At 47.8% G+C, this 20,355-nt stretch overlaps 1 protein-coding gene across 1 annotated transcript in view; it reads right to left on the reverse strand.

Moving 5' to 3' along the window:
* MATCAP1 (microtubule associated tyrosine carboxypeptidase 1) overlaps positions 1–20,355 on the reverse strand; it is a 60,346-nt gene that overhangs the window by 17,428 nt on the left and 22,563 nt on the right. The window contains exons 2-5 of the mRNA XM_077281661.1: positions 19,541–20,106; positions 16,089–16,232; positions 8,947–9,079; positions 8,020–8,325 (exon numbers count right to left, since the gene is read on the reverse strand). Coding sequence (XP_077137776.1) covers positions 8,020–8,325; positions 8,947–9,079; positions 16,089–16,232; positions 19,541–20,041 — 1,084 coding nt within the window. The 5' untranslated portion in view covers positions 20,042–20,106. The remainder of the gene's footprint in view (positions 1–8,019; positions 8,326–8,946; positions 9,080–16,088; positions 16,233–19,540; positions 20,107–20,355) is intronic.

Below are 20,355 nucleotides of genomic sequence, written 5' to 3' on the forward strand. Positions count from 1 at the left end.
TGAGTTTCTCTCTGCACCTGTTTGAATCACTGTGTGATAATATAGACTTTACCACTTATAAAACTGTGTCCTGTAGTTGTCTTGTTCCACGCAAAGAGTCTCCTGAGTTATCCCCTATAATTATTACAATGACCTGAGGTTAGCATCCTCAATAATCAGAACCTCCCACTCCCATCTCCAAGACTTTACACGTGCTTCACAAATTCTTTGGAATGCACTACCCAGGTTAATACGATTAATCTCCAATCCCCACAGTTTTAACCGTGCCCTAAAAATGCATTTGTTCAGACTGGCCTACTGCCTCAACGCATTAACCTAACTATCCCTGTGTGGCCCATTCAAAAAAAAACAAAAAAACAAAACCGTAATCGGGTTCCTCACATCATGTTCTCATACACTTCATGCAGTTAATAGCCCTCTGTGTCTGTACTGCTACATACTTAGGCTGTTAACTGATTCATGCAGCTTTACATGAACACCCGATCCTTAACACTATGGCTGGTCCGAACAAAGAAAGCAATTGTTACCATCCACCTCTCGTGTCTCCCCTTTTTCCTCATAGATTGTAAGCTTGCAAGCAGCAGGGCCCTCACTCCTCTTGGTATCTATTTTGAACTGTGTCTTTGTTATGCTGTAATGTCTATTGTCTGTACAAATCCCCTCTATAATTTGTAAAGCGCTGCGGAATATGATGGCACTATATAAATAAAAATTATTATTATTATTAAAGGAATATGCAGGGGAGAGCATCAAGACCATTCACAACAAAGGAGATAACCCAAAAATCAACAGAATGTTTGGGAGAAGGAAGCTATTTATGTGGCAGATATGTCCGAGACAAGTAGGATGGGAAACGCGCAGAAAATGACTGATCATTGGCTTCTCAGAAGCAACTGTCTGTTATAGAAGGTGAGAGAGCGGACCACCTATTGACACCTGTAGAGACAGCACAGCCGGGAGGAGCCGATATACGTAGACTGCTCAAGGCACGGACACTGAGTGTCATGGTCCAGTCCGGAGTTTATTTTCATTTTTCCTCTTTTTAGACTGGTCATGCGGGGGTTAATCTTATCAGCCTCGTTCTTGAGCTAGCTGGGCTATTTCAGTCCCTCACAGCTTGCCTACCACTGTTAGTGATAGTTCATGCTTCCCAGCTTGAGCCCCTGACCTGTATCCTGATCTTGGTGATCCTTGTGCCTCTGTCTGCCCATACCCGTGTATGACTCGATCTTTTCCCTGGACTTCGGCTTTGGTTTTCTGTCTCTGATACCACGTTACCCTCCTGGTTCTGACTTTGCTTGTGTCCCGACTTTCTCTTACGTCTCACGATTTCGTTACCACGATCCCGATAGGCTCTGACGTCTTGCTTGTCCCCGACTATTCCCTGCTTTTCCTTCTGTACCACGCTGATATTCTTGTGTATGACTTTAGGCTTGTATGACTTCTCTCGTTACCTGTGACACCTGTGCCTTAGCTCTGTGTTACTTCGCTTTATGTTTAAACTCTCTTCCCTCACCAGATCCCCCTGGTGGAGGTTTCATCACACTGAGGTCATTAAACGTCTCCATTTTTATTAGAACGTGCACACATCTATGACTAATGCTTTGGGGAAGATATTGCCCCTTACGTAGATAGAATTAACCCTCCTAGATTGTCTGAAGCTACGCGGGGGGCTTTGGATCAGCCCCTGGACTTGGAATAACTAGACGATGCATTATAAACAGAGAAAGCACCCGTTGCCGATGTTTCCCAGGAGAATTTTATAAACTAAATCAAGGTACAGATACCAAAGCTCTTAGAGGTCTTTAAGGAGGCACCAGAAAGGGTTCCTCACTAGTGATGAGCGAATATACTCTTTACTCGAGATTTTCCGAGCACGCTCGGGTGACCTCCGAGGATTTTTTAGTGCTCGGAGATTTAGTTTTCATCACCTCAGCTGAATGATTTACATCTGTTAGCCAGCATAAGTACATGTGGGGGTTGCCTGGTTGCTAGGGAATCCTCACATCTACTTATGCGGGCTAAGAGATGTAAATCATTCAGCTGAGGTGATGAAAACTAAATCTCCGAGCACTAAAAAATACTCGGAGGACCCCCGAGCGTGCTCGGGAAATCTTAAGTAACGAGTATATTCGCTCATCACTATTCCTCACAGAATTTATGGATGAAGCCGTAATAGTTGCACTACTGAAGCTCGACAAAACCTGACTCATATCGGTCAATCTCTCCCCTAGCAAAGGCTTTGGCCAATAGATTACAGTTATTAGAGAAGTGGAACATGAGGAACAATCTCATTTTATGCCGAATGCATCTATCACTATAAACCTGAGATGTCTGTTCCTCAACCTCCAAATGAGTTCAAAGGCAGATGGCACAAGGACTGTATGTCCTCAGACGAAGCATTTGACAATGGAGCTACCTGTGGGCTTCAGTCCTTTCTACACGGTTGTCACTGGCTGTTATACCGCTCCTTCAGCTGCTAACATGAGGGTGAATGGCTGACTCTCTGATAAATTACAGAGGACTTCGGTCAGGGACATCAGTCGTCGCCGTTCTCTTTGCCACGGCCATTGAACCCCTAAGAGAGGAGGTTTTACTGGGTTTAAATGTGGAGAAATCGCAGTGCGGACGAGTCTCTGTGGAGACGATGCGCTGCTCTTTATAGATGACGTAACGTCCATCACTCCAGTAATGTCAGAAGGTTGGCCGCTTAATCAATTAACTGGAATAAATCTGTCCTGATGCCACAACATCCTCGGCCCGTTCTTCAATACTGGAACCATCTCCGCTACAAATTGCAGACAAGCTTAGATATTGGGAAAACGAGTCAGAACAACGACTAAATGTGGCACACAAAATGTAGACCCTGTCAGATAAATGGTCCAAACTCCCCACTATCAGTTATAGGTAGAGGGGATCTTGTACAAATGATCCTTCTTCTACAATTGTTATATGTGCGACATAACGCTCTGTCGGCTTTCTTCCCCACCATGTTCAGGGAATATGGTGTAAACAGCATGCTGGGATAACACAGAATGCTCCACGTGATGAGGACTAGGGTGGAGTGGCCATTACTGATCCAGGGCTGTGCTTTATTGCATGCTTGGATGGGGCAGAGATGACGAGGCGAGATAGACATGACGCCAGCAGGTAGACATGATGCGGGAAGGTGGACATGACTTGGGCAGGCAGAGATGACGAAGTGAGGTCGACAAGACGCGGCGAGGCAGACATGACACGGGGAGGTCGACATGACACTGGGGAGTCGGGGGGCTCCTGTTATATAATATGAAATGGGCCTCATTCCTGCGTCTTCTGGAGTCTGGGATTTCTCCGGAGCGAATCCTCTTACTCCAACATTGGGGTCAGTGTATAAAGTGAGAGACAGAGGAAAGAAACGTATGGCCATTAAGGGATTCACCACATACACACCACTATGGCGTAATCCCAGTTTGGGTGAAGTATCAAAGTTAAAGGGTTTTTCTGATTGGCAGCAAAAAGGATCTGGAGCAATTATTAACTAACTCTGTCCTTAAAAGTTTTCAACTGCGCTGTCACGGTTCCACCCCTCAGGGTGTCTGGGATGCAGTTACTGACAGCTCAGCTGTCCAATCTGGTTCAGGGGCGTGCTGAGCTGTCGGAGTGTTGATGCATTGTGCTCTGTGTGACTTGAGGTCTGTTTGCTTGATCTGTTGCCTGAATTTGGACTTCGTTCTGATCATCCGCCTGTTTAACCCCTTCAATTCTGATCCATTATCCTCCTGGTACTCTGACCTCGGAACGCTACCTGACTACGCTTTTGTCTCTTTCTTCTGTTTATGATGTACCCTCCTGGCTCCTGACTTTGGACTCCCTGACCACTCTGACCCATGGCTTAGCCCTGAGAAGTGACTAGCGCTACGTTTTTCTTTTTCGCCAGTATGGATCCTGTTCACATGCTTTGTGACCAGTTGGTGCATTTGATGTAGATGACTCAGGATTTGCCAGAGTCTGGAGTCATCGCAATATAATTTGCAGGGTTAGATAAATAACTTGATGAAGATCTCCTATAGCCCCCCCACTGCCGGCAGTGGCTGTGACGTCAGTATCCTCTGATGTACAGTTGGTCTCTCCCGAACCTGTCATATCCCTCCCTGATAAATTTTCGGGAAAGACCAGTTTAGGGTATTCAGGGAGAGCTGTTACTTTTTACCCTGCGCCCCCGGTTGTCAAGGGAGGAATTCCAGCGGGTGGGAATAATGATGTCCCTACTAGGAGGGGGTCCTCAGACCTGGGCATTTTCTTTGTCTCCACAGGCCCCAGAAAGGTTTTCCTTTGACGCCTTTTTTGACAGTTTAGGTCTGATCTATGACGAACCCGACAGAATCCAGGTTGCTGAGGCTAAGATCATGAACCTGGCACAGGGGGGTAGCACAGCTGAGGACGACTGTACTGAGTTCCAGCAGTGGTCCACCGAGGTTCTGTGGAACGATGCTGCTCTCTGGTGACAGTTCCAAAGAGGCCTTTCCGACACACTCAAGGATGATCTGGTCCACCATGACGCCTTGTTCTCTGATGGAGGTCACGATTCAGGCCATACGAATGGACCGCAGAATCCGTGAGAGACAAGGTGAACAGCAGGCCGCATGTTTTACTTCCCTGGAGCAGGTCCATTTACCTGAGGTTAGAGTTGCCAGTGTTGTGGAGAGAAAACGGAGACAGGATCTCGGACTATACTGTGGTCTCTCTGGACATTTTCTTAAGAATTGCCCAACTCGTCCTCAAGCCACCAAATCATCAGGAGAACATCTGAGACTGGGTGACAACCAAGGAGGTCACCCAGACTTCCAGGTTCCTTTTTCTTCCTTTGACAAAGTACTGATTGATGCGATAATTTCCTTCAAGAACCAGGTGTTATCAACAATGGCGTTCATTGGGTGGGTCTGCTGCTAACTTTATTTATTCGGGACTGGTTTTGAAGTTAGGGTTAGGGACAGTTAGTTTAGAAAGACCCATTTAAATCATCGCCCTTGACAAGACACAGCTGACAATTTGATCAGTAGATCAACGGTGGATTTCACTCTCCAAGTGGGAGCACTCCACTGAGTCCATCTCCTGTTTTGTGTTGGATAATTTACCTGCTGGATTGGTGTTGGGATTTCCATGGTTGCAAACTCACAATCCAGTTATTGATTGGTGTCTGAAGGAGATTGTGAAATGGAGCCCCCACTGTTCTAAGAAATGTACAAATATGCTCCGCTAGTCTGGAGGGTCTTCCGGAGTACCTGAAGGACTTTGGAGATGTGTTCTCGGAAAAAGAGGTGGAGATACTACCTCCCCATCGTCCCTATGATTGTGCTATTGATCTTATTCCTGGCGCCAAATTGCCAAAAGCTCGCCTTTTACAATTTGTCGGGGCCTGAAAGGATGGCCATGAACGAATATGTTAACGAGGATTTACGGAAGGGTCATATCCATCCTTCCTCCTCTCCCATAGCTGCAGGATTTTTCTTTGTTAAAAAGAAAGATGGAGATCTCCATCCTTTCCTTGATTTCTGAGAACTAAACAAGATCACAGTTCAAATACCTACCCACTTCCACTCATCCCCGACCTATATAATCAGCTTCTGGGGGCCAGGGTGTTTTCTAAACTTGATCTTAGAGGGGCTTACAATTTGATACGCATCCGGAGGGGTGATGAGTGGAAAACAGCATTTTTAACGTCTGAGTGTCTGTTTGAAAACCTTGTCATGCCTTTCGGAGTATCTAATGCACCTGCTGTGTTTCAGAATTTTATGAATGTTATTTTCTCTGATTGCATTGAAAGATTTGTAATATACCTTGATGACATTCAAAGTTTCTCGCCAGACTTGGACACTCACCAGGAACATGTCCGTGTAGTGTTACAGAGACTGAGGGAGAACTCTCTGTTTGCTAAGTTAGAGAAATGTGATTTTTCTGTTCAGGAAATCTCTTTGTCGGGGTTTATCTTGACAGCAGAAGGGTTTAAGATGGACCCTGTAAAGGTGCAGGCCATAATTGATTGGGTTCAACCTCGTGATCCTAAGGCTTTGCAGCGTTTTCTGGGATTCGCCAACTATTATAGAACATTTATCAAGGGGTTTTCACAAATTGCTAAACCACTTACTGACCTTACACGTAAGGGGGCAAATCTCAAGGTTTGGTCGCCGGAGGTTATCAGGGCTCTTGAAAGAATGTTTTATTTCCACATCCATTCTGATCTAACCTGATCTCCAAGAACCGTTCATTGTGGAGGTGGATGCCTCGGAGATCGGAGTAGGAGCAGTCTTATTGCAGGGGCCCAAAACTCTGACTAACCTGCGTCCATGTGCTTTTCTTTCTAAAAAATTTTCACCAGCGGAGAGAAATTATGATATTGGGAATCAGGAGTTACTTGCCGTCAAATTGGCCTTTGAGGAATGGAGACATTTTTTGGAGGGGGCGGTTCATCCAGTTATGGTGATCACGGATCACAAGAATTTAGCTTACATTGAATCAGCTAAAAGGTTAACTCCTAGACAGGCCACATGGTCCTTGTTTTTCTCTCGATTTAATTTTTCTATTACATTCAGGCCAGGGTCTAAGAATGTCAAAGCTGATGCTTTATCTTCAAGTCTTGATTCCATTTCTCCTTCATAACCTCCATCCTCCATTATTCCTCAGGGTATTGTGGTGTCTATGGTAACCTCGGAGCTAGAAGAGGAGATTCGTAAAGCCCAGTCGTTGGCTCCTTCTACTTCCCCAGGGTCCAATTTGGGCCTGTTTGCCTAAGGTTGCAGGTGTTAAAGGAATTTCATGATTCCGTTTTAAGAGGCCATCTTGGGGTTACTGCCACAAGGAAAGCCATCGCTAGACTTTTTTGGTGGCCATCCATGCATAAGGATATTAAAGATTTTGTATCTGCTTGTGAAGTCTGCACACGCGCCAAAGACAGTTATTGCTGGCTGGCTGGGGAATTCGCTCCATTGCCTATTCCTGAAAGACCATGGATTTCAGTCCAGATTTGCCTCTGATGGAAAGACTGTTATTTGGGTGGTAGTTGATCGATTCAGCAAACAAGCTCATTTTATTCATTTGTCAGGATTACCTAATGCAGAGACACTCTCCAGGTTGTTTATTTCTCATATTGTAAGGTTACATGGGATCCCTCTGAACCGTGTGTCTGATAGGGGAGTACAATTTGTCTCTAAATTTTTGAGAGCTTTTTGCAATTAGCTAGGGATTTACTTGTCATTTTCATCTGCTCATCACCCTGAAACCAATGGTCAGACTGAGAGGACAAATCAATAGTTGGAACAAATTTTAAGGTGCTTTGTGGCAGCACAACAGGAGGACTTGTCTTCATTTTTACCTCTCGCTGAGTTTGCTTTCACTGAGGAGCCAGTGACGTCATGCCTATCGAGTCTAAAAAAGAGGTGAAGAGCCAGTGACGTCATGCGTATCAAGGCTAAAAATGAGGCGAGGAGCCAGTGACGTCATGTGTATCGAGTCTAAAAATGAGGCGAGGAGTCAGTGCCATGTGTATCGAGGTTTGCCGGCACAGAGACATGCGTACGCAATCGGAAGGTATTGCAGACATAATGGTCCCATTAATCGCCCATATGGAAGGGAAGAGAGCCGCTATAACCCCCTCAACAACTGAATACAGGATATGGATATAAAAAAAAGCACTAAAGCGGCCGGAGACCCTACAGTGCACTGGGGCCCTACAGTCCAATCTCCGCACATATAACCCCTTATTGTGGAGGGGTCAGTACCTATGACCGCAGTCTCAGAAATTCCGCAGTTTTCGATACTACAGAACATCTATAGAGGATGCAGCGGCTGGATTCACGGGCAGCGGACCTGTCTGTGACGGTCCCACTCATTTATAAACCAGCCTATTCTCATGATAATCAGAAACATCCACTGCATCACAACTCTACGGCCAGGTGGGTGATCATTGCCGACCCTGCTGAACGCCATTCATACATCCATGCAGGCTAAATGCCTGGCCACCACGTCCTACCGAGGTCTCACCTGGTTGACTCGTGTCCTTCTGGCCCCTCTTTACCCGCACACAATACTCCCACCGTACAGCGGGGTCCTCTACAAACTGCTGCAGGTCATTAAACAATGCGGAAAAGCTGCAGATGGCAGCACGACTGGTGGCGTAGTAGAGGAGTGCAGCACGCCACAAGTATGGGTGCTTCCGGTAAAGCACACTGTGCAGGCTGGCCAGGCCTTCTTCTGTGGGGTTGGCAGGTTTTAATCCAAACTGTTTGCGACTTTCTGCACCATGCCAAGACTGCAGAGCATCATTCACTCCTCGCAAGTAATGGGTCCCTGGAGAGACAGAATAAGAGTCCCCTTCAATTTCTAGGTGTTAAATTATGGGTAGGGGGTCCACGCTTCCCAGTGGAGGACACTAGTACAGGAGCAGCCCACCACCCCCCACTGGCTGCCTCACAGACAGGGCAGACCTACACAAAGAGCAGCTGGTTACCTCTTCTGAGGCTGCTCTGCCTTTCTCGAAAGACAAAAAACCTCAGCGAAGAATGTGTGTGTCATAGAGGCCCAAAACCTACTACCTGTAAGGATGTGCAGGATGGTATAAGGGCATTGAAGGAATCATTAAAGGGGTTACTACACCATTATCAGGAGCTTAGCGGTGCAGGATAGCCCCTTTTATAACTTGTCTCCATGTCAGCTGCAAAGCCTTCTAACATACAGAAAAAGTGACACTTGGCGTTCTGTCATCCATGTAGCCATCTTCAGGATAAAGCAAACCACAGCCCCTGGTCAAGGTAAAGAGATGGACAGCAGCTTGACAGAATGGCACCTGGGCCTCCCTCACAGCTTGTATCAGACACCCAGGGGTAATGCCAAGGCTGGAGTGACATCGAGACTCCTCTGCCCACATGCACAGCGGTCCCATTTCACCCAGATCGCCCAGCCTGCACCTACCTATCTCATGTCTGAGCATTCCCTCCAGCCAATGCTGTCTTGCACCAAGCAGATTGATAGTTAGTGTCGGCCGGCTGTTCTCGTTTGTCATGACTGCCTGAGACAGTAAGTCTTCTGTGAGCTGGATCACCACCTAGAGACCACCAGAGAAAGGAAGAAAGATGGAAACCCAAACAGCGATAGCAAACAAGTCATGAAGATGCCACAGAGGAAACAGGAAGCCAAGACAACGGCAAAGACAAAAGAAAAGCTGAGATGATGGCGCAAAGCAAAATGGAGAAGGATCCGAGAGGCTGAGGTGGAAGAAAGAGGATAAAGAGCAGAGACATAGTCACGGAAGGAAGAAAAAAAAAAGGAAAAGCAGATACGATGGCACTGAGCAAAGAGAAGAAGGAGCTTAGATGACGGAGCTGAGCAAAATGGAGCTGAGACGACAGCGCCAAGGAAAGAGGAGCTGAGAAAGCAACATGGAAGAAAGATATAGAAGTGTCCAAACGACCAAGCAGACAATAAATAAAGAGGAGCCTGGAAGACAAAACAGAGATTAGATGAGGAGGAGCCCAAATATAGAGAGACACAGAAAAGCAAAGATTCTAGTTTGACATGTACTCTAAATCTGGAATTACAGGTCACAAACCCTTTACGAACCTTTACCCTCCCTAGCTCTCCTCCCATGCATCACTCCACCTTCACCATGGCGCTCTCCTCCTTCATGTGTCTCCATGTTGTCACCTCACCTTCAGCCTGTCACTCTCCTTCATGTTTCCATACTGTCACCTCACCGTCACCAAGGTCTTTTCTTCTTATGTTTCTCCATGTTGTCACCTCACCTTCACCCTAATGCTCTCCTACTTTGTGTGTCTCCATTTTGCCACTGTTAGGAGTTGAGTTTCCTCTGCTGCACAGGGGGAATCTCGATCCGTGTCTGCTGCGGTCTCCCATTCTCCATCGGCCGCAGTGGAGCCTGCTCAGCGGAGACGTCGGTCCCAGCGTCTCACTGAGTCTGATTCTGTGCAAAGAGTTATCGCTGCCTCTCCAGGCTCTGCTATTGTACCCTGCACTGATCTATGGCGAACAGGCTTTTCTGGGACTAAGTCCTGCTTTGCACACACTGAGCATGCCCCCAGGGTAAGATCTCTCAGTGGAGATCAAGGGTCACATGTTCAGGTACTGCAGCCAAATCTATTGGTCTTTCTAGGAAGGTCCTGTAGGTACGCAGGCTCTGTAGCAGTCTCTCATTGGTCTTCTTTAGGAAGGTCTTGTAAGTGCTGCAGCTATTTAAAGGGACTGTCACCTGAATTTGGAGGGAACAATTTTCAGCCATAGGGGCGGGGTTTTCGGGTGTTTGATTCACCCTTTCGATACCCGCTGGCTGCATGCTGGCTGTAATATTGGATTGAAGTTCATTCTCTGTCCTCCATAGTACACGCCTACGTAAGGCAAGATTGCCTTGTGCAGGCATGTACTACGGAGGACAGAGAATGAACTTCAATCCAATATTGCAGCCAGCATGCAGCCAGCGGGTAAGGAAAGGGTGAATCAAACACCCGAAAACCCCGCCCCTATGGCTGAAAATTGTTCCCTCCAAATTCAGGTGACAGAGTCCCTTTAAGGCTCACATGGCCGCACGGCCATGCGCTAGTATCTTCTAAAGTTACATGCTTTGCGCCACTGTGGTCATATGCGTGAATGTGTTCAGGGACCCGGCTGAAATAAGCCCCTAGAATGCTGGCACCTCCGGCGAGGAGTGTTGTGTGCATGCATGACCACTGACTGCTCTCTTCTGGGTAGTTAGCCTGTGTCTCTGTGAGAGTTAACAGGGCACAGAGCTTTGCTTTCTCGGCCACTCTGTGAAGCTAACAGAGCTGGTTAATACCGCCATATTGTGCCGCCATTCAATTAGCGGCAGGATATTTCCTGCACGGTGGATCCCGGCTTGCGAACGCACCAATCACATCAATAAATATATTAGGTGCGTTCCGCAAACCCTAACAGTCTACTAGCGCCAGGATCTGGCTAAGTAATGGTGGACGAACAGCGATTGCAGGGGTACATCCAGCTGCTGGAGGGCCGGTTGGCGTCTCTCGAGCGTGCAACCTCGGTGGTGGATGTTACCGCAATTGCTGTTCAGGCTGCTAGCGTGGCTGCAGCAGCTTTACCCACTGCCACCTCTGTTCCGACCTTATCCCACCTTCCGTTGCCCGAAAAATTCTCTGGGGACAGTAAGTCCTGTAGGGGATTCGTGAGCCAGTGCCGTATACATCTCGAGCTCCTGGCTGCACGTTTTCCCACAGAGCGGGCAAAAGTGGGGTTTGTGATTTCTCTCCTGTCGGACAGAGCTTTGGAGTGGGCTACGCCGCTGTGGGAGCGCAACGATCATGTGGTGCAGTGTTCCTCGGTTTCTGGGCACTCTGAAGCAGGTCTTCGTAGGACCTCAAGTCACCCATGATACGGCGCTCCAACTGCTGGCATTGACTCAGGGTTCGACCATGGTCAGCCAATTTGCCATTCTCTTCCGGACTTTAGCGTCTGAGTTGGAGTGGTCAGATAAAACCCTCATTCCAGTATTTTGGAGGGGGCTGGCTGACCATGTGAAGGACGCTTTGGCCACTAGGGAGATTCCCGCTACACTGGAGGAGCTCATATCTATATCAACTCACATAGACCTTCGTTTTCACGAGCGAAGGTTGGAGCGAGCCAAGTGTAAGCAGAGGTTTCGGCTGGCTCCCACCTTCGCCAGACCTTTGGAATCTCCGGTCCAGGCGCCCGAGTCACATGAGGCCATAGAGGGGTCGCGAGCGGGGTCTAAGTCCCAGGCCGCTCGTGCCCTTAAGGTCTGTCATGTTTGCCGGCAGTCCGGACATCTTGCCTCCAAGTGTCCGCAGCGGTCGAGGAAACGTCAGCGTCTAGTGGCAGTTGGAGGAAGTACATTAGATACGGCGACGTTTACCTCAAAATTGTCCTTCAAGGGGACAATTACCATAGGCCCATCCACTCTTATGGTAGAGCTTTGCGTGGACTCTGGGGCGGAGGGTAATTTTATGTCATCCGCTTTCGCTCAGCGACACGCAATACCCCTGGTGATGCTCGCCAAGCCAATAACCATTCGAGTGGTAAATGGGTCGACACTACCTTCACAGATTACACACCAAACCATCCCTTTCACTCTTTCTGTATCTCCATCACATCAGGAGATTATTTCTCTTTTGGTCCTTCCTGAGGGAGTTGATGAGGTCCTGTTGGGGATACCCTGGCTTCGTTTTCATTCTCCTCATATAGAGTGGTCCTCAGGGAAAATTTTGGGATGGAGTAAATCCTGTGAGGGTAGATGTCAGAGGGAGTGCGTTCAGGTTGCTACAACTGAGGTACCCGCAGATCTTTCCTCTCTCCCCAAGCACTATTGGCCTTATGTGGACGTGTTCTCCAAAAGGGCTGCGGAGACCCTTCCGCCTCACCGCCCCTATGACTGTCCTATTGATCTCTTGCCTGGTGCTGAGCCTCCCCGGGGTCGAGTCTATCCGTTATCTCTCCCGGAGACGGAGGCAATGTCTCAGTATATCCAAGAGAATCTGGCAAGAGGCTTTATTAGGAAGTCAGTGTCACCTGCAGGGGCTGGGTTCTTCTTCGTGCAGAAGAAGAGTGGAGAATTACGTCCATGCATTGACTACAGGGGTCTTAACGCCATCACCATTAAAAACAAGTACCCACTACCCCTGATATCTGAGCTTTTTGACAGGCTACGGGGAGCAAGGGTATTTACTAAATTAGATCTGCGGGGTGCTTATAACCTGATTCGCATCCGTGAGGGGGACGAGTGGAAGACGGCTTTTAACACCAGGGATGGGCACTATGAATATCTGGTGATGCCCTTCGGGCTCTGTAATGCCCCAGCCGTTTTCCAAGACTTTGTGAACGACATCTTCCGGGAGATGCTCACCACCTCGGTCGTAGTCTATCTGGATGATATTCTCATCTACTCTCCAGATATTGACTCCCACCAGAGAGATGTTCGCAAAGTCTTCGACCTCTTACGGGCAAACTCCCTCTACGCCAAGTTGGAGAAGTGTGTGTTTGAGCAGGAGTCCTTGCCATTCCTTGGTTATATCATCTCTGCTCAGGGTTTGGCTATGGATCCTGCCAAACTACAGGCTGTGATGGACTGGCAGGAACCCCATTCACTTAAAGCGGTGCAGCGCTTTATGGGGTTCATCAATTACTATCGCCAGTTCATCCCACACTTTTCAACTTTGGTAGCTCCCTTGGTTGCCCTCACCAAGAAGGGAGCAAATCCCAAGTTGTGGTCGGAGGATGTCTCCAAGGCATTCCTTTCGATTAAGTCACACTTCGCTAGCGCTCCTATTCTACACCGCCCCGATGTAGATAAGCCATTTATAATGGAGGTGGATGCCTCATCCGTTGGTGCTGGAGCAGTCCTTTTCCAAAAGGATGGGAGCATCCTTGCTTCTTCTCCAAGACCTTCACACCAGCGGAGAGGAATTATTCCATCGGGGACAGGGAGTTGCTAGCAATGAAGTTGGCTTTTTCTGAGTGGAGACACCTCTTGGAGGGAGCTTGCTTTCCCTTCCAAGTATTCACCGACCACAAAAACTTGGTGTACATACAGACGGCCCAGCAGCTGAATTCTCGCCAGGCCAGATGGTCCCTGTTCTTTTCCCGGTTCCATTTTACTCTCCATTTTCTCTCTGGGGAGAAGAACATTCGTGCCGACGCTCTCTCCCTCTCCGTAGTGTCATCTGAGGAGGAGGATGAGGAGCCTCGGCTTATTGTCCCCTCTGAGAGCCTGAGAACTGTGGCTCCGGTTTCGCTAGAATCCGTGCCCCCGGGCAAGACTTTCGTACCAGCGAATTTGCGACCGGAGATTCTCTCTTGGGCTCACTCGTCCAGAGTGGGTGGACATTTTGGAACCAAGAGGACATCTGAGCTTTTGGCGAGGACGTACTGGTGGCCGCATATGGCCCGTGACGTCGGGGATTATATTCGGGCGTGTGTCTCCTGCGCCCAGAATCGGTCTTCACGGCAACGGCCTGCTGGGTTACTTTACCCTATGCCGGTGGCAGACAGGCCCTGGGAGATGGTCGGGATGGACTTTGTGGTGGGTTTGCCCAAGTCTCGCGCTTGTCCCATCATTTGGGTCATCACCGATCATTTCTCGAAAATGGTGCATTTGGTGCCGCTACCACGGTTACCTTCTGCACGGGCCTTGGCGGCGTTGTTCATTAAACATTTTCCGCTTACATGGAATGCATGATAAAGTTGTCAGCGACCGGGGTCCCCAGTTTGCATCTCGGTTTTGGAGAGAGCTCTGCCGTTTACTCAGCATAGAGCTGAATCTCTCCTCTGCATATCATCCCGAGACGAATGGGTTGGTAGAGAGAACCAATCAGACTCTGGTGACATACTTACGACATTTTGTCTCTGCTAGGCAGGATGACTGGGCATCTTTGCTACCTTGGGTGGAATTTGCCTTGAACAACGCCGTAGCCGATTCCACTGGTCAGACTCCTTTTCTCCTTAATTACGGCCAGCATCCGCGTGTCCCTGTGCCCATGCCCGTGTCATCCACCGATTCTAGGGTGGCAGGCTGGGCGGTGGAGGCACGTGACATCTGGGACCGCACACAGGATGCCATCCGGGCCTCCAAGGAGAGAATGAGGGTCTCGGCTGACACACACCGGCGCCCCGCTAAGACCTTTGCTCCTGGCGACTTAGTGTGGCTCTCCGCCCGTAACATCAGGCTGCGAGTTGAGTCCACTAAGTTTGCGCCTCGCTACATTGGCCCTTTCAAGGTTCTGGAACAGATGAACCCTGTGGTCTACCGTTTGGCTATTCCTCCACGCCTTGGTATCACCGATACCTTTCACGTTTCCCTCTTAAAGCCCGTTCATTTGTCCCGGTTTTCTGAGTCATCTGCCGGGACATCGGGTTCATCCACGGATGAGTTTGAGGTGAACGCTATCATGGGGTGCAAGGTGGTACGTGGCAAGAAATTTTATCTGGTAGATTGGAAGGGTCACGGTCCAGAGGATAGAACCTGGGAGCCCAGCGTCTCACTGAGTCTGATTCTGTGCAAAGGGTTATTGCTGCCTCTCCAGGCTCTGCTATTGTACCCTGCACTGATCTACGGCGAACAGGCTTTTCTGGGACTAATTCCTGCTTTCCACACACTGAGCATGCCCAGGGTAAGATCTCTCAGTGGAGATCAAGGGTCACATGTTCAGGTACTGCAGCTAAATCTATTGGTCTTTCTAGGAAGGTCCTGTAGGTACGCAGGCTCTATAGCAGTCTCTCATTGGTCTTCTTTAGGAAGGTCTTGTACGTGCTGCAGCTATTTAAGGCTCGCATGGCCGCACGGCCATGCGCTAGTATCTTCTAAAGTTACATGCTTTGCGCCACTGTGGTCATATGCGTGAATGTGTTCAGGGACCCGGCTGAAATAAGCCCCTAGAATGCTGGCACCTCCGGCGAGGAGATTGTGTATGAGAGTATTCAGGGACCCGGCTGAAATAAGCCCCTAGAATGCTGGCACCTCCGGCGAGGAATGTTGTGTGCATGCATGACCACTGACTGCTCTCTTCTGGGTAGTTAGCCTGTGTCTCTGTGAGAGTTAACAGGGCACAGAGCTTTGCTTTCTCAGCCACTCTGTGAAGCTAACAGAGCTGGTTAATACCGCCATATTGTGCCGCCATTCACTTAGCGGTAGGATATTTCCTGCACGGTGGATCCCGGGTTGCGAACGCACCAATCACATCAATAAATATATTCGGTGCGTTCCGCAAACCCTAACAGCCACCTCTTCACCCTACTGCTCTCCTCCTTGATGTGTCTCCATATTGTCATGTTACCCTCACTCTGGCACTCTCCTCCTTTATGTCTGCATGTTGTCACCTCACCTTCCCTCTGATGCTTCCCTCCTTCATGTGTCTCCATGTTGTCACCTCACCTTCACCCCGCTGCCCTCCTCCTTCATGTGTCTCTATGTTGTCACCTTCACCCCGCCACTCTCTTTCCTCATGTGACTTCATGTTGTCACATCACCTTCACCACGAGGCTCTTCTCCTTCATGTGTCTCATTGTTGTCACCTCACCTCTCCACATTTTCTCATTCTGCTTCATGCTCTCACCTCACCACTGCAGTTCTCTTTTTGCATGTACCGCCGACAACATGCCCAGATCTGACACTTGCTGAGCAGATTTCCTCCAGTCAAAGACTCAAAGGTTTCGTAACTTCCGTATTTACTCAGGACTGCATTCAGAATTTTCAGCGCCTGCAGTGAAGATGGAGAGCCATCGTCTGGACAAGTCTCGCACACAGACAAGAAGTTGGGTATACACAAAAAATCATTCAGTAAATAAAACTAGAGAAGATGACAGCAGCGTTACGGAGGTGTCGTGAGGTGTATTTAATTGGGACTTTGTGTGACACCAACACAAAGTACCAAGTATTTGTGACATGTAAAGGAAGGTTTTCTAATTTTTGAAAAAAATATAAATCTGAAAATTGGTGAGGTACATTTGAGAGGTGGATGACTGCGGCTTCTCCAGTGACCATGGGCCTTTCGGCTGCTTCTCTCATTAGTGCTCTCCTTGCTTGGGATGTCAGGTTTGGTGGACGGCCATGTCTTGGTAGGTTTGCAGTTGTGCCATACTACTTCCATTTTTGGATGATGGATTAAACAGTGCTCAGTGAGATGTTCAGAGATTAGGTTATAATATAAATAACCTAACTCTCCTTAATTTTTTTTTCACAGCTTTATTCCTGACCTGTCTGGTGGGTTCCTTTGTTTTTATGATGCTGTTTGATCCCTAATGTTCTCACGCAGAACAGCTGTAGTTATATTGAGAAGAAATTACACTCAGATGGACGCAATGTACTAACTATGTGACTTCTGGAAGTGATTGGTCACTCAGGATTTTATTTAGGGGTAAAAGACTACACGCGGCTTAATACAAATGCACCTGAAAAATTTCAGATTTATATTAATCCATTATCAATTAAGCAGGTAACTGGTCTGGAGCTGATTCCAGGTGTGAATTTGCAGTTGAAAGCTGTTGCTGTGAACCCACAACATGCAATCAAAGGCGCACTCAATGCAAGTGAAAACACACCATCATCAGGCTGAAAAGAAAAGAACTGTATCAGAGAGATCGCAGAAATGTTAGGGGTGGTGAAATCAAGTTTAGTACATTCTGCAAAAGAACAGAGCACCCTGGTGAAGTTGGGAATTCCATAAGGTCAGGACATCCACATAAGACAACAGTAGTGGATGATCAAATCTTTTCCATGGTGAAGAAAAAACCCTTCGCAACAGCTCCCCCTCAAGTGAAGACCACTCTCCATGAAGTCAGTGTCTCAGTATCTAAGTCCACAATAAAGAGAAGATGTCATGAGAGCAAATACCGAAGGGTCACCACAATGTGCAAATCATTAATTACCCGTAAAATAAAAAGGTCAGATTAGACGTTACCAAAAAACATCTAAAGAAGCCATCCAGTTCTGGAAAAGCAAAACTAAGATCAACCCGTACCAGAATGATGGTAAGAAGACAGTCTGCAGAAGGCTTGGAGCGGCTACTTATCCGTGGCATATCCTGTGTAACACATGGCGGAGGCGGTGTGATGGCGTGGGCATGCATGACGGCCAATGGCACCGGGTCACTAGTGGTTATTGGTGATGTGACTGAACAGAAGCAGCTGGATGAATCCTGTGTGTACAGGGCGAGACTTTCTGCTCAAATCCACCAAATGCAGCAAGGATAATTGGACAACACTTTTTTTTGTAAAACTCAAATTATTTATTTTTTACCCTCTTTTCACTGTATTTCTTCTTCAGCAATTCCGCAGTATATACCACAGTGCTGCTGTGTATGACACGAATCACTGTGTAATACAAATGCCAGTACAGGAGTACTGTTAAGACAGGTACGGGTATCTTCTACAAACCCCCAGTGTGAGGACATAACATTTAATCTTAATTATCCAGACGTCTATTTTCAGTAAGCCAGGAGGCATAGACTATTATCTTTATGCTAACCTTTGAGTTTATTAATTTTTCTTTGGTTAGTCAAGAAAGAGACTATTGTTCGTATGAGCGTTTAACGTTGACTTTTGAGTTGATGTTTGTGGTACCTTATTGTCTGTTATCTTGGATGACAGGGATGCAGGGTAATTGAACAATAGATGTTTGTTAATATATTGATACCGCATTGAACAAGGTGAGATAGTTCGTTGACCTGCAAAACAGAGGATGAACCATGCAGATTGATTAAATACTCAAACAATGAGCGTTAAACTAATCTCACCTCACCCCCAACCTGTGGATGATGACCTGAGCCACAGATGTGGGTATAAAAAGGGAAATTAAATGACTTGACCGAACAACAGACTTACTCCATAAAGAAACACACTACTAGGACAACTTGGCTCCATCAAGAGAAACAGATTTGACATTCTACAGGATGTCAGCTTAGGGAACCACAGCCCTGGCTGAAAGAATACAGATTTGCTCTACTGACCCACTGGTCACCTGGCTCCATAGAGACGTTCTGAGAAGTCAGGTTGTGACCCTCCGGTCACCTGGCCACGTGTATCAATGGACTATCAGCTTCCTAAGCTTGCCGTTACCTTCTGTTTGTGGGCGCCCGCCAAAAGCGGCATGCCACTAGTAAGCGTGCCACTAGCCCTGTAAGCCCCAAAGTCACAGCTCTTCTAATCCCGGCAAGTCAGTGGAAGGGTGAGACTCTGTAATGTGCTTCATCTTGGGGCATTTTGCTGGGACTGTTCTGTGTTATCTGCTTGTTTTGAGGTTCAATAAAGTATTGTCACGCTGTTCTATTCTCATGTTCATCCTCATCCTGTGTTGTCTGAGTAGTATTATGCCCACGGGAAAAGAGAGTGGGTGTTCAGTGGTGTGGGCCCCGGTCCATGCAGTCTTGGGCCAGGAGACGAGAGAAACCCACTGACCCCCCTTGGTCTCTACACCTAGCCTTTAAGGCAACTCATCAGCGCCTTCCTCATCGTGTCATAGGGGGCACTGATGAACGGTTAGAACTGAGTGTTCTGTGCCGGTGACCTGTAAATGCCACTGTCAGAGAATGACAGCGTCATTTAACAGGTGAACAGCTACAGCTACAGGTTGTGCTCCACTCGTGGATGTTAGAGAGAAATGATGGCTGAATGACACAGCCATCATCTACCGGGAATGGAATGGGGTCAGTTCCCAAGCCCTCTCCATTCATCTTCAGCTGACACATGCCATACATGCACGGCGCTGATCGTTAAAGGGGGTGTATAAGCACAGAATGACTGTTGATACCACTTGGTACAGGCGATCAGTGCACCTTGGCGTGGCAAAGAGTTCAGTGCATCCCTGCCCCTCTATTTGTCAGCTCTGGCTTTAAAGCCAAAGAAGGGTAGAGCTAGAAGGACAACAAGTAGATGTAATGGGCTCAAAACCCTAACTCTTTGGCCACAACGGGGTGCATCGAGAGCCTATAGGTAAACAGACATTATGTGCTGACAGAGTCCCTTTAAATGTCGGGTTGAAGCTGTCTTCTTGGATGGTGCCTTTAACTACCTGCTCGACAAACTGGATGGACGCCAAGCTGTATTTCTCCAACACACTGAGAGACATGGGCTCCTCATACTGGAACTGTGGGTTGTAGCTGTAGTTGGAGAGGAAGAATCTATCACGTTCCTGATCCACGTTGGTTGGTCGCAGGGCGACGAGAAGGCAGGAGGACCTCTTCACAGTCTTGTCAGCCACAGACTTACAGATAGATGGCAAAGATCCTGCCGGGCGCATTCTGCCCCGAGAGGAGCTCCTGCTGCTCAATGTACAGGAGCTTTCACTACGTCGCAGCCAACCACATGGATGCATGTACCCAGCACATCCCGAGAGCGTCCGCTGGGTCAATGGAGCAGACGACAGGCTCCTGCTAGAACTGGGCTGAGAAGAGCCTGGCGATAGCACAAGATAGCCATTCACCAATGAGGACTTCTTGGAACGAACCGAGCTCTTCTCAAGGGAGGTAGAAGACATTGTGTTATAGGCTTGGTGAGCGGTATCCAACACCATCCTCCCGTCATAGGCTCCAAGAGGCAAAGACTGAAGCTACAGAGGAGACACTGTGCCAGGGCCACCTGCAAGAGGACACATATAGCTCCATGTTATCTATGAACACACATGCACAGTACAGATCAAAAGTTTGGACACACCTTATTTAAAGATTTTTCTGTATTTTCATGACTATGAAAATTGTACATTCACACTAAAGGCATCAAAACTATGAATTAACACATGTGGAATTATATACTAAACAAAAAAGTGTGAAACAACTGAAATTATGTCTTATAGTCTAGGCTCTTCAAAGTAGCCACCTTTTGCTTTGA

Source organism: Ranitomeya variabilis, chromosome 2, assembly GCF_051348905.1.
Source record: "Ranitomeya variabilis isolate aRanVar5 chromosome 2, aRanVar5.hap1, whole genome shotgun sequence".
NCBI lineage: Eukaryota > Metazoa > Chordata > Amphibia > Anura > Dendrobatidae > Ranitomeya > Ranitomeya variabilis.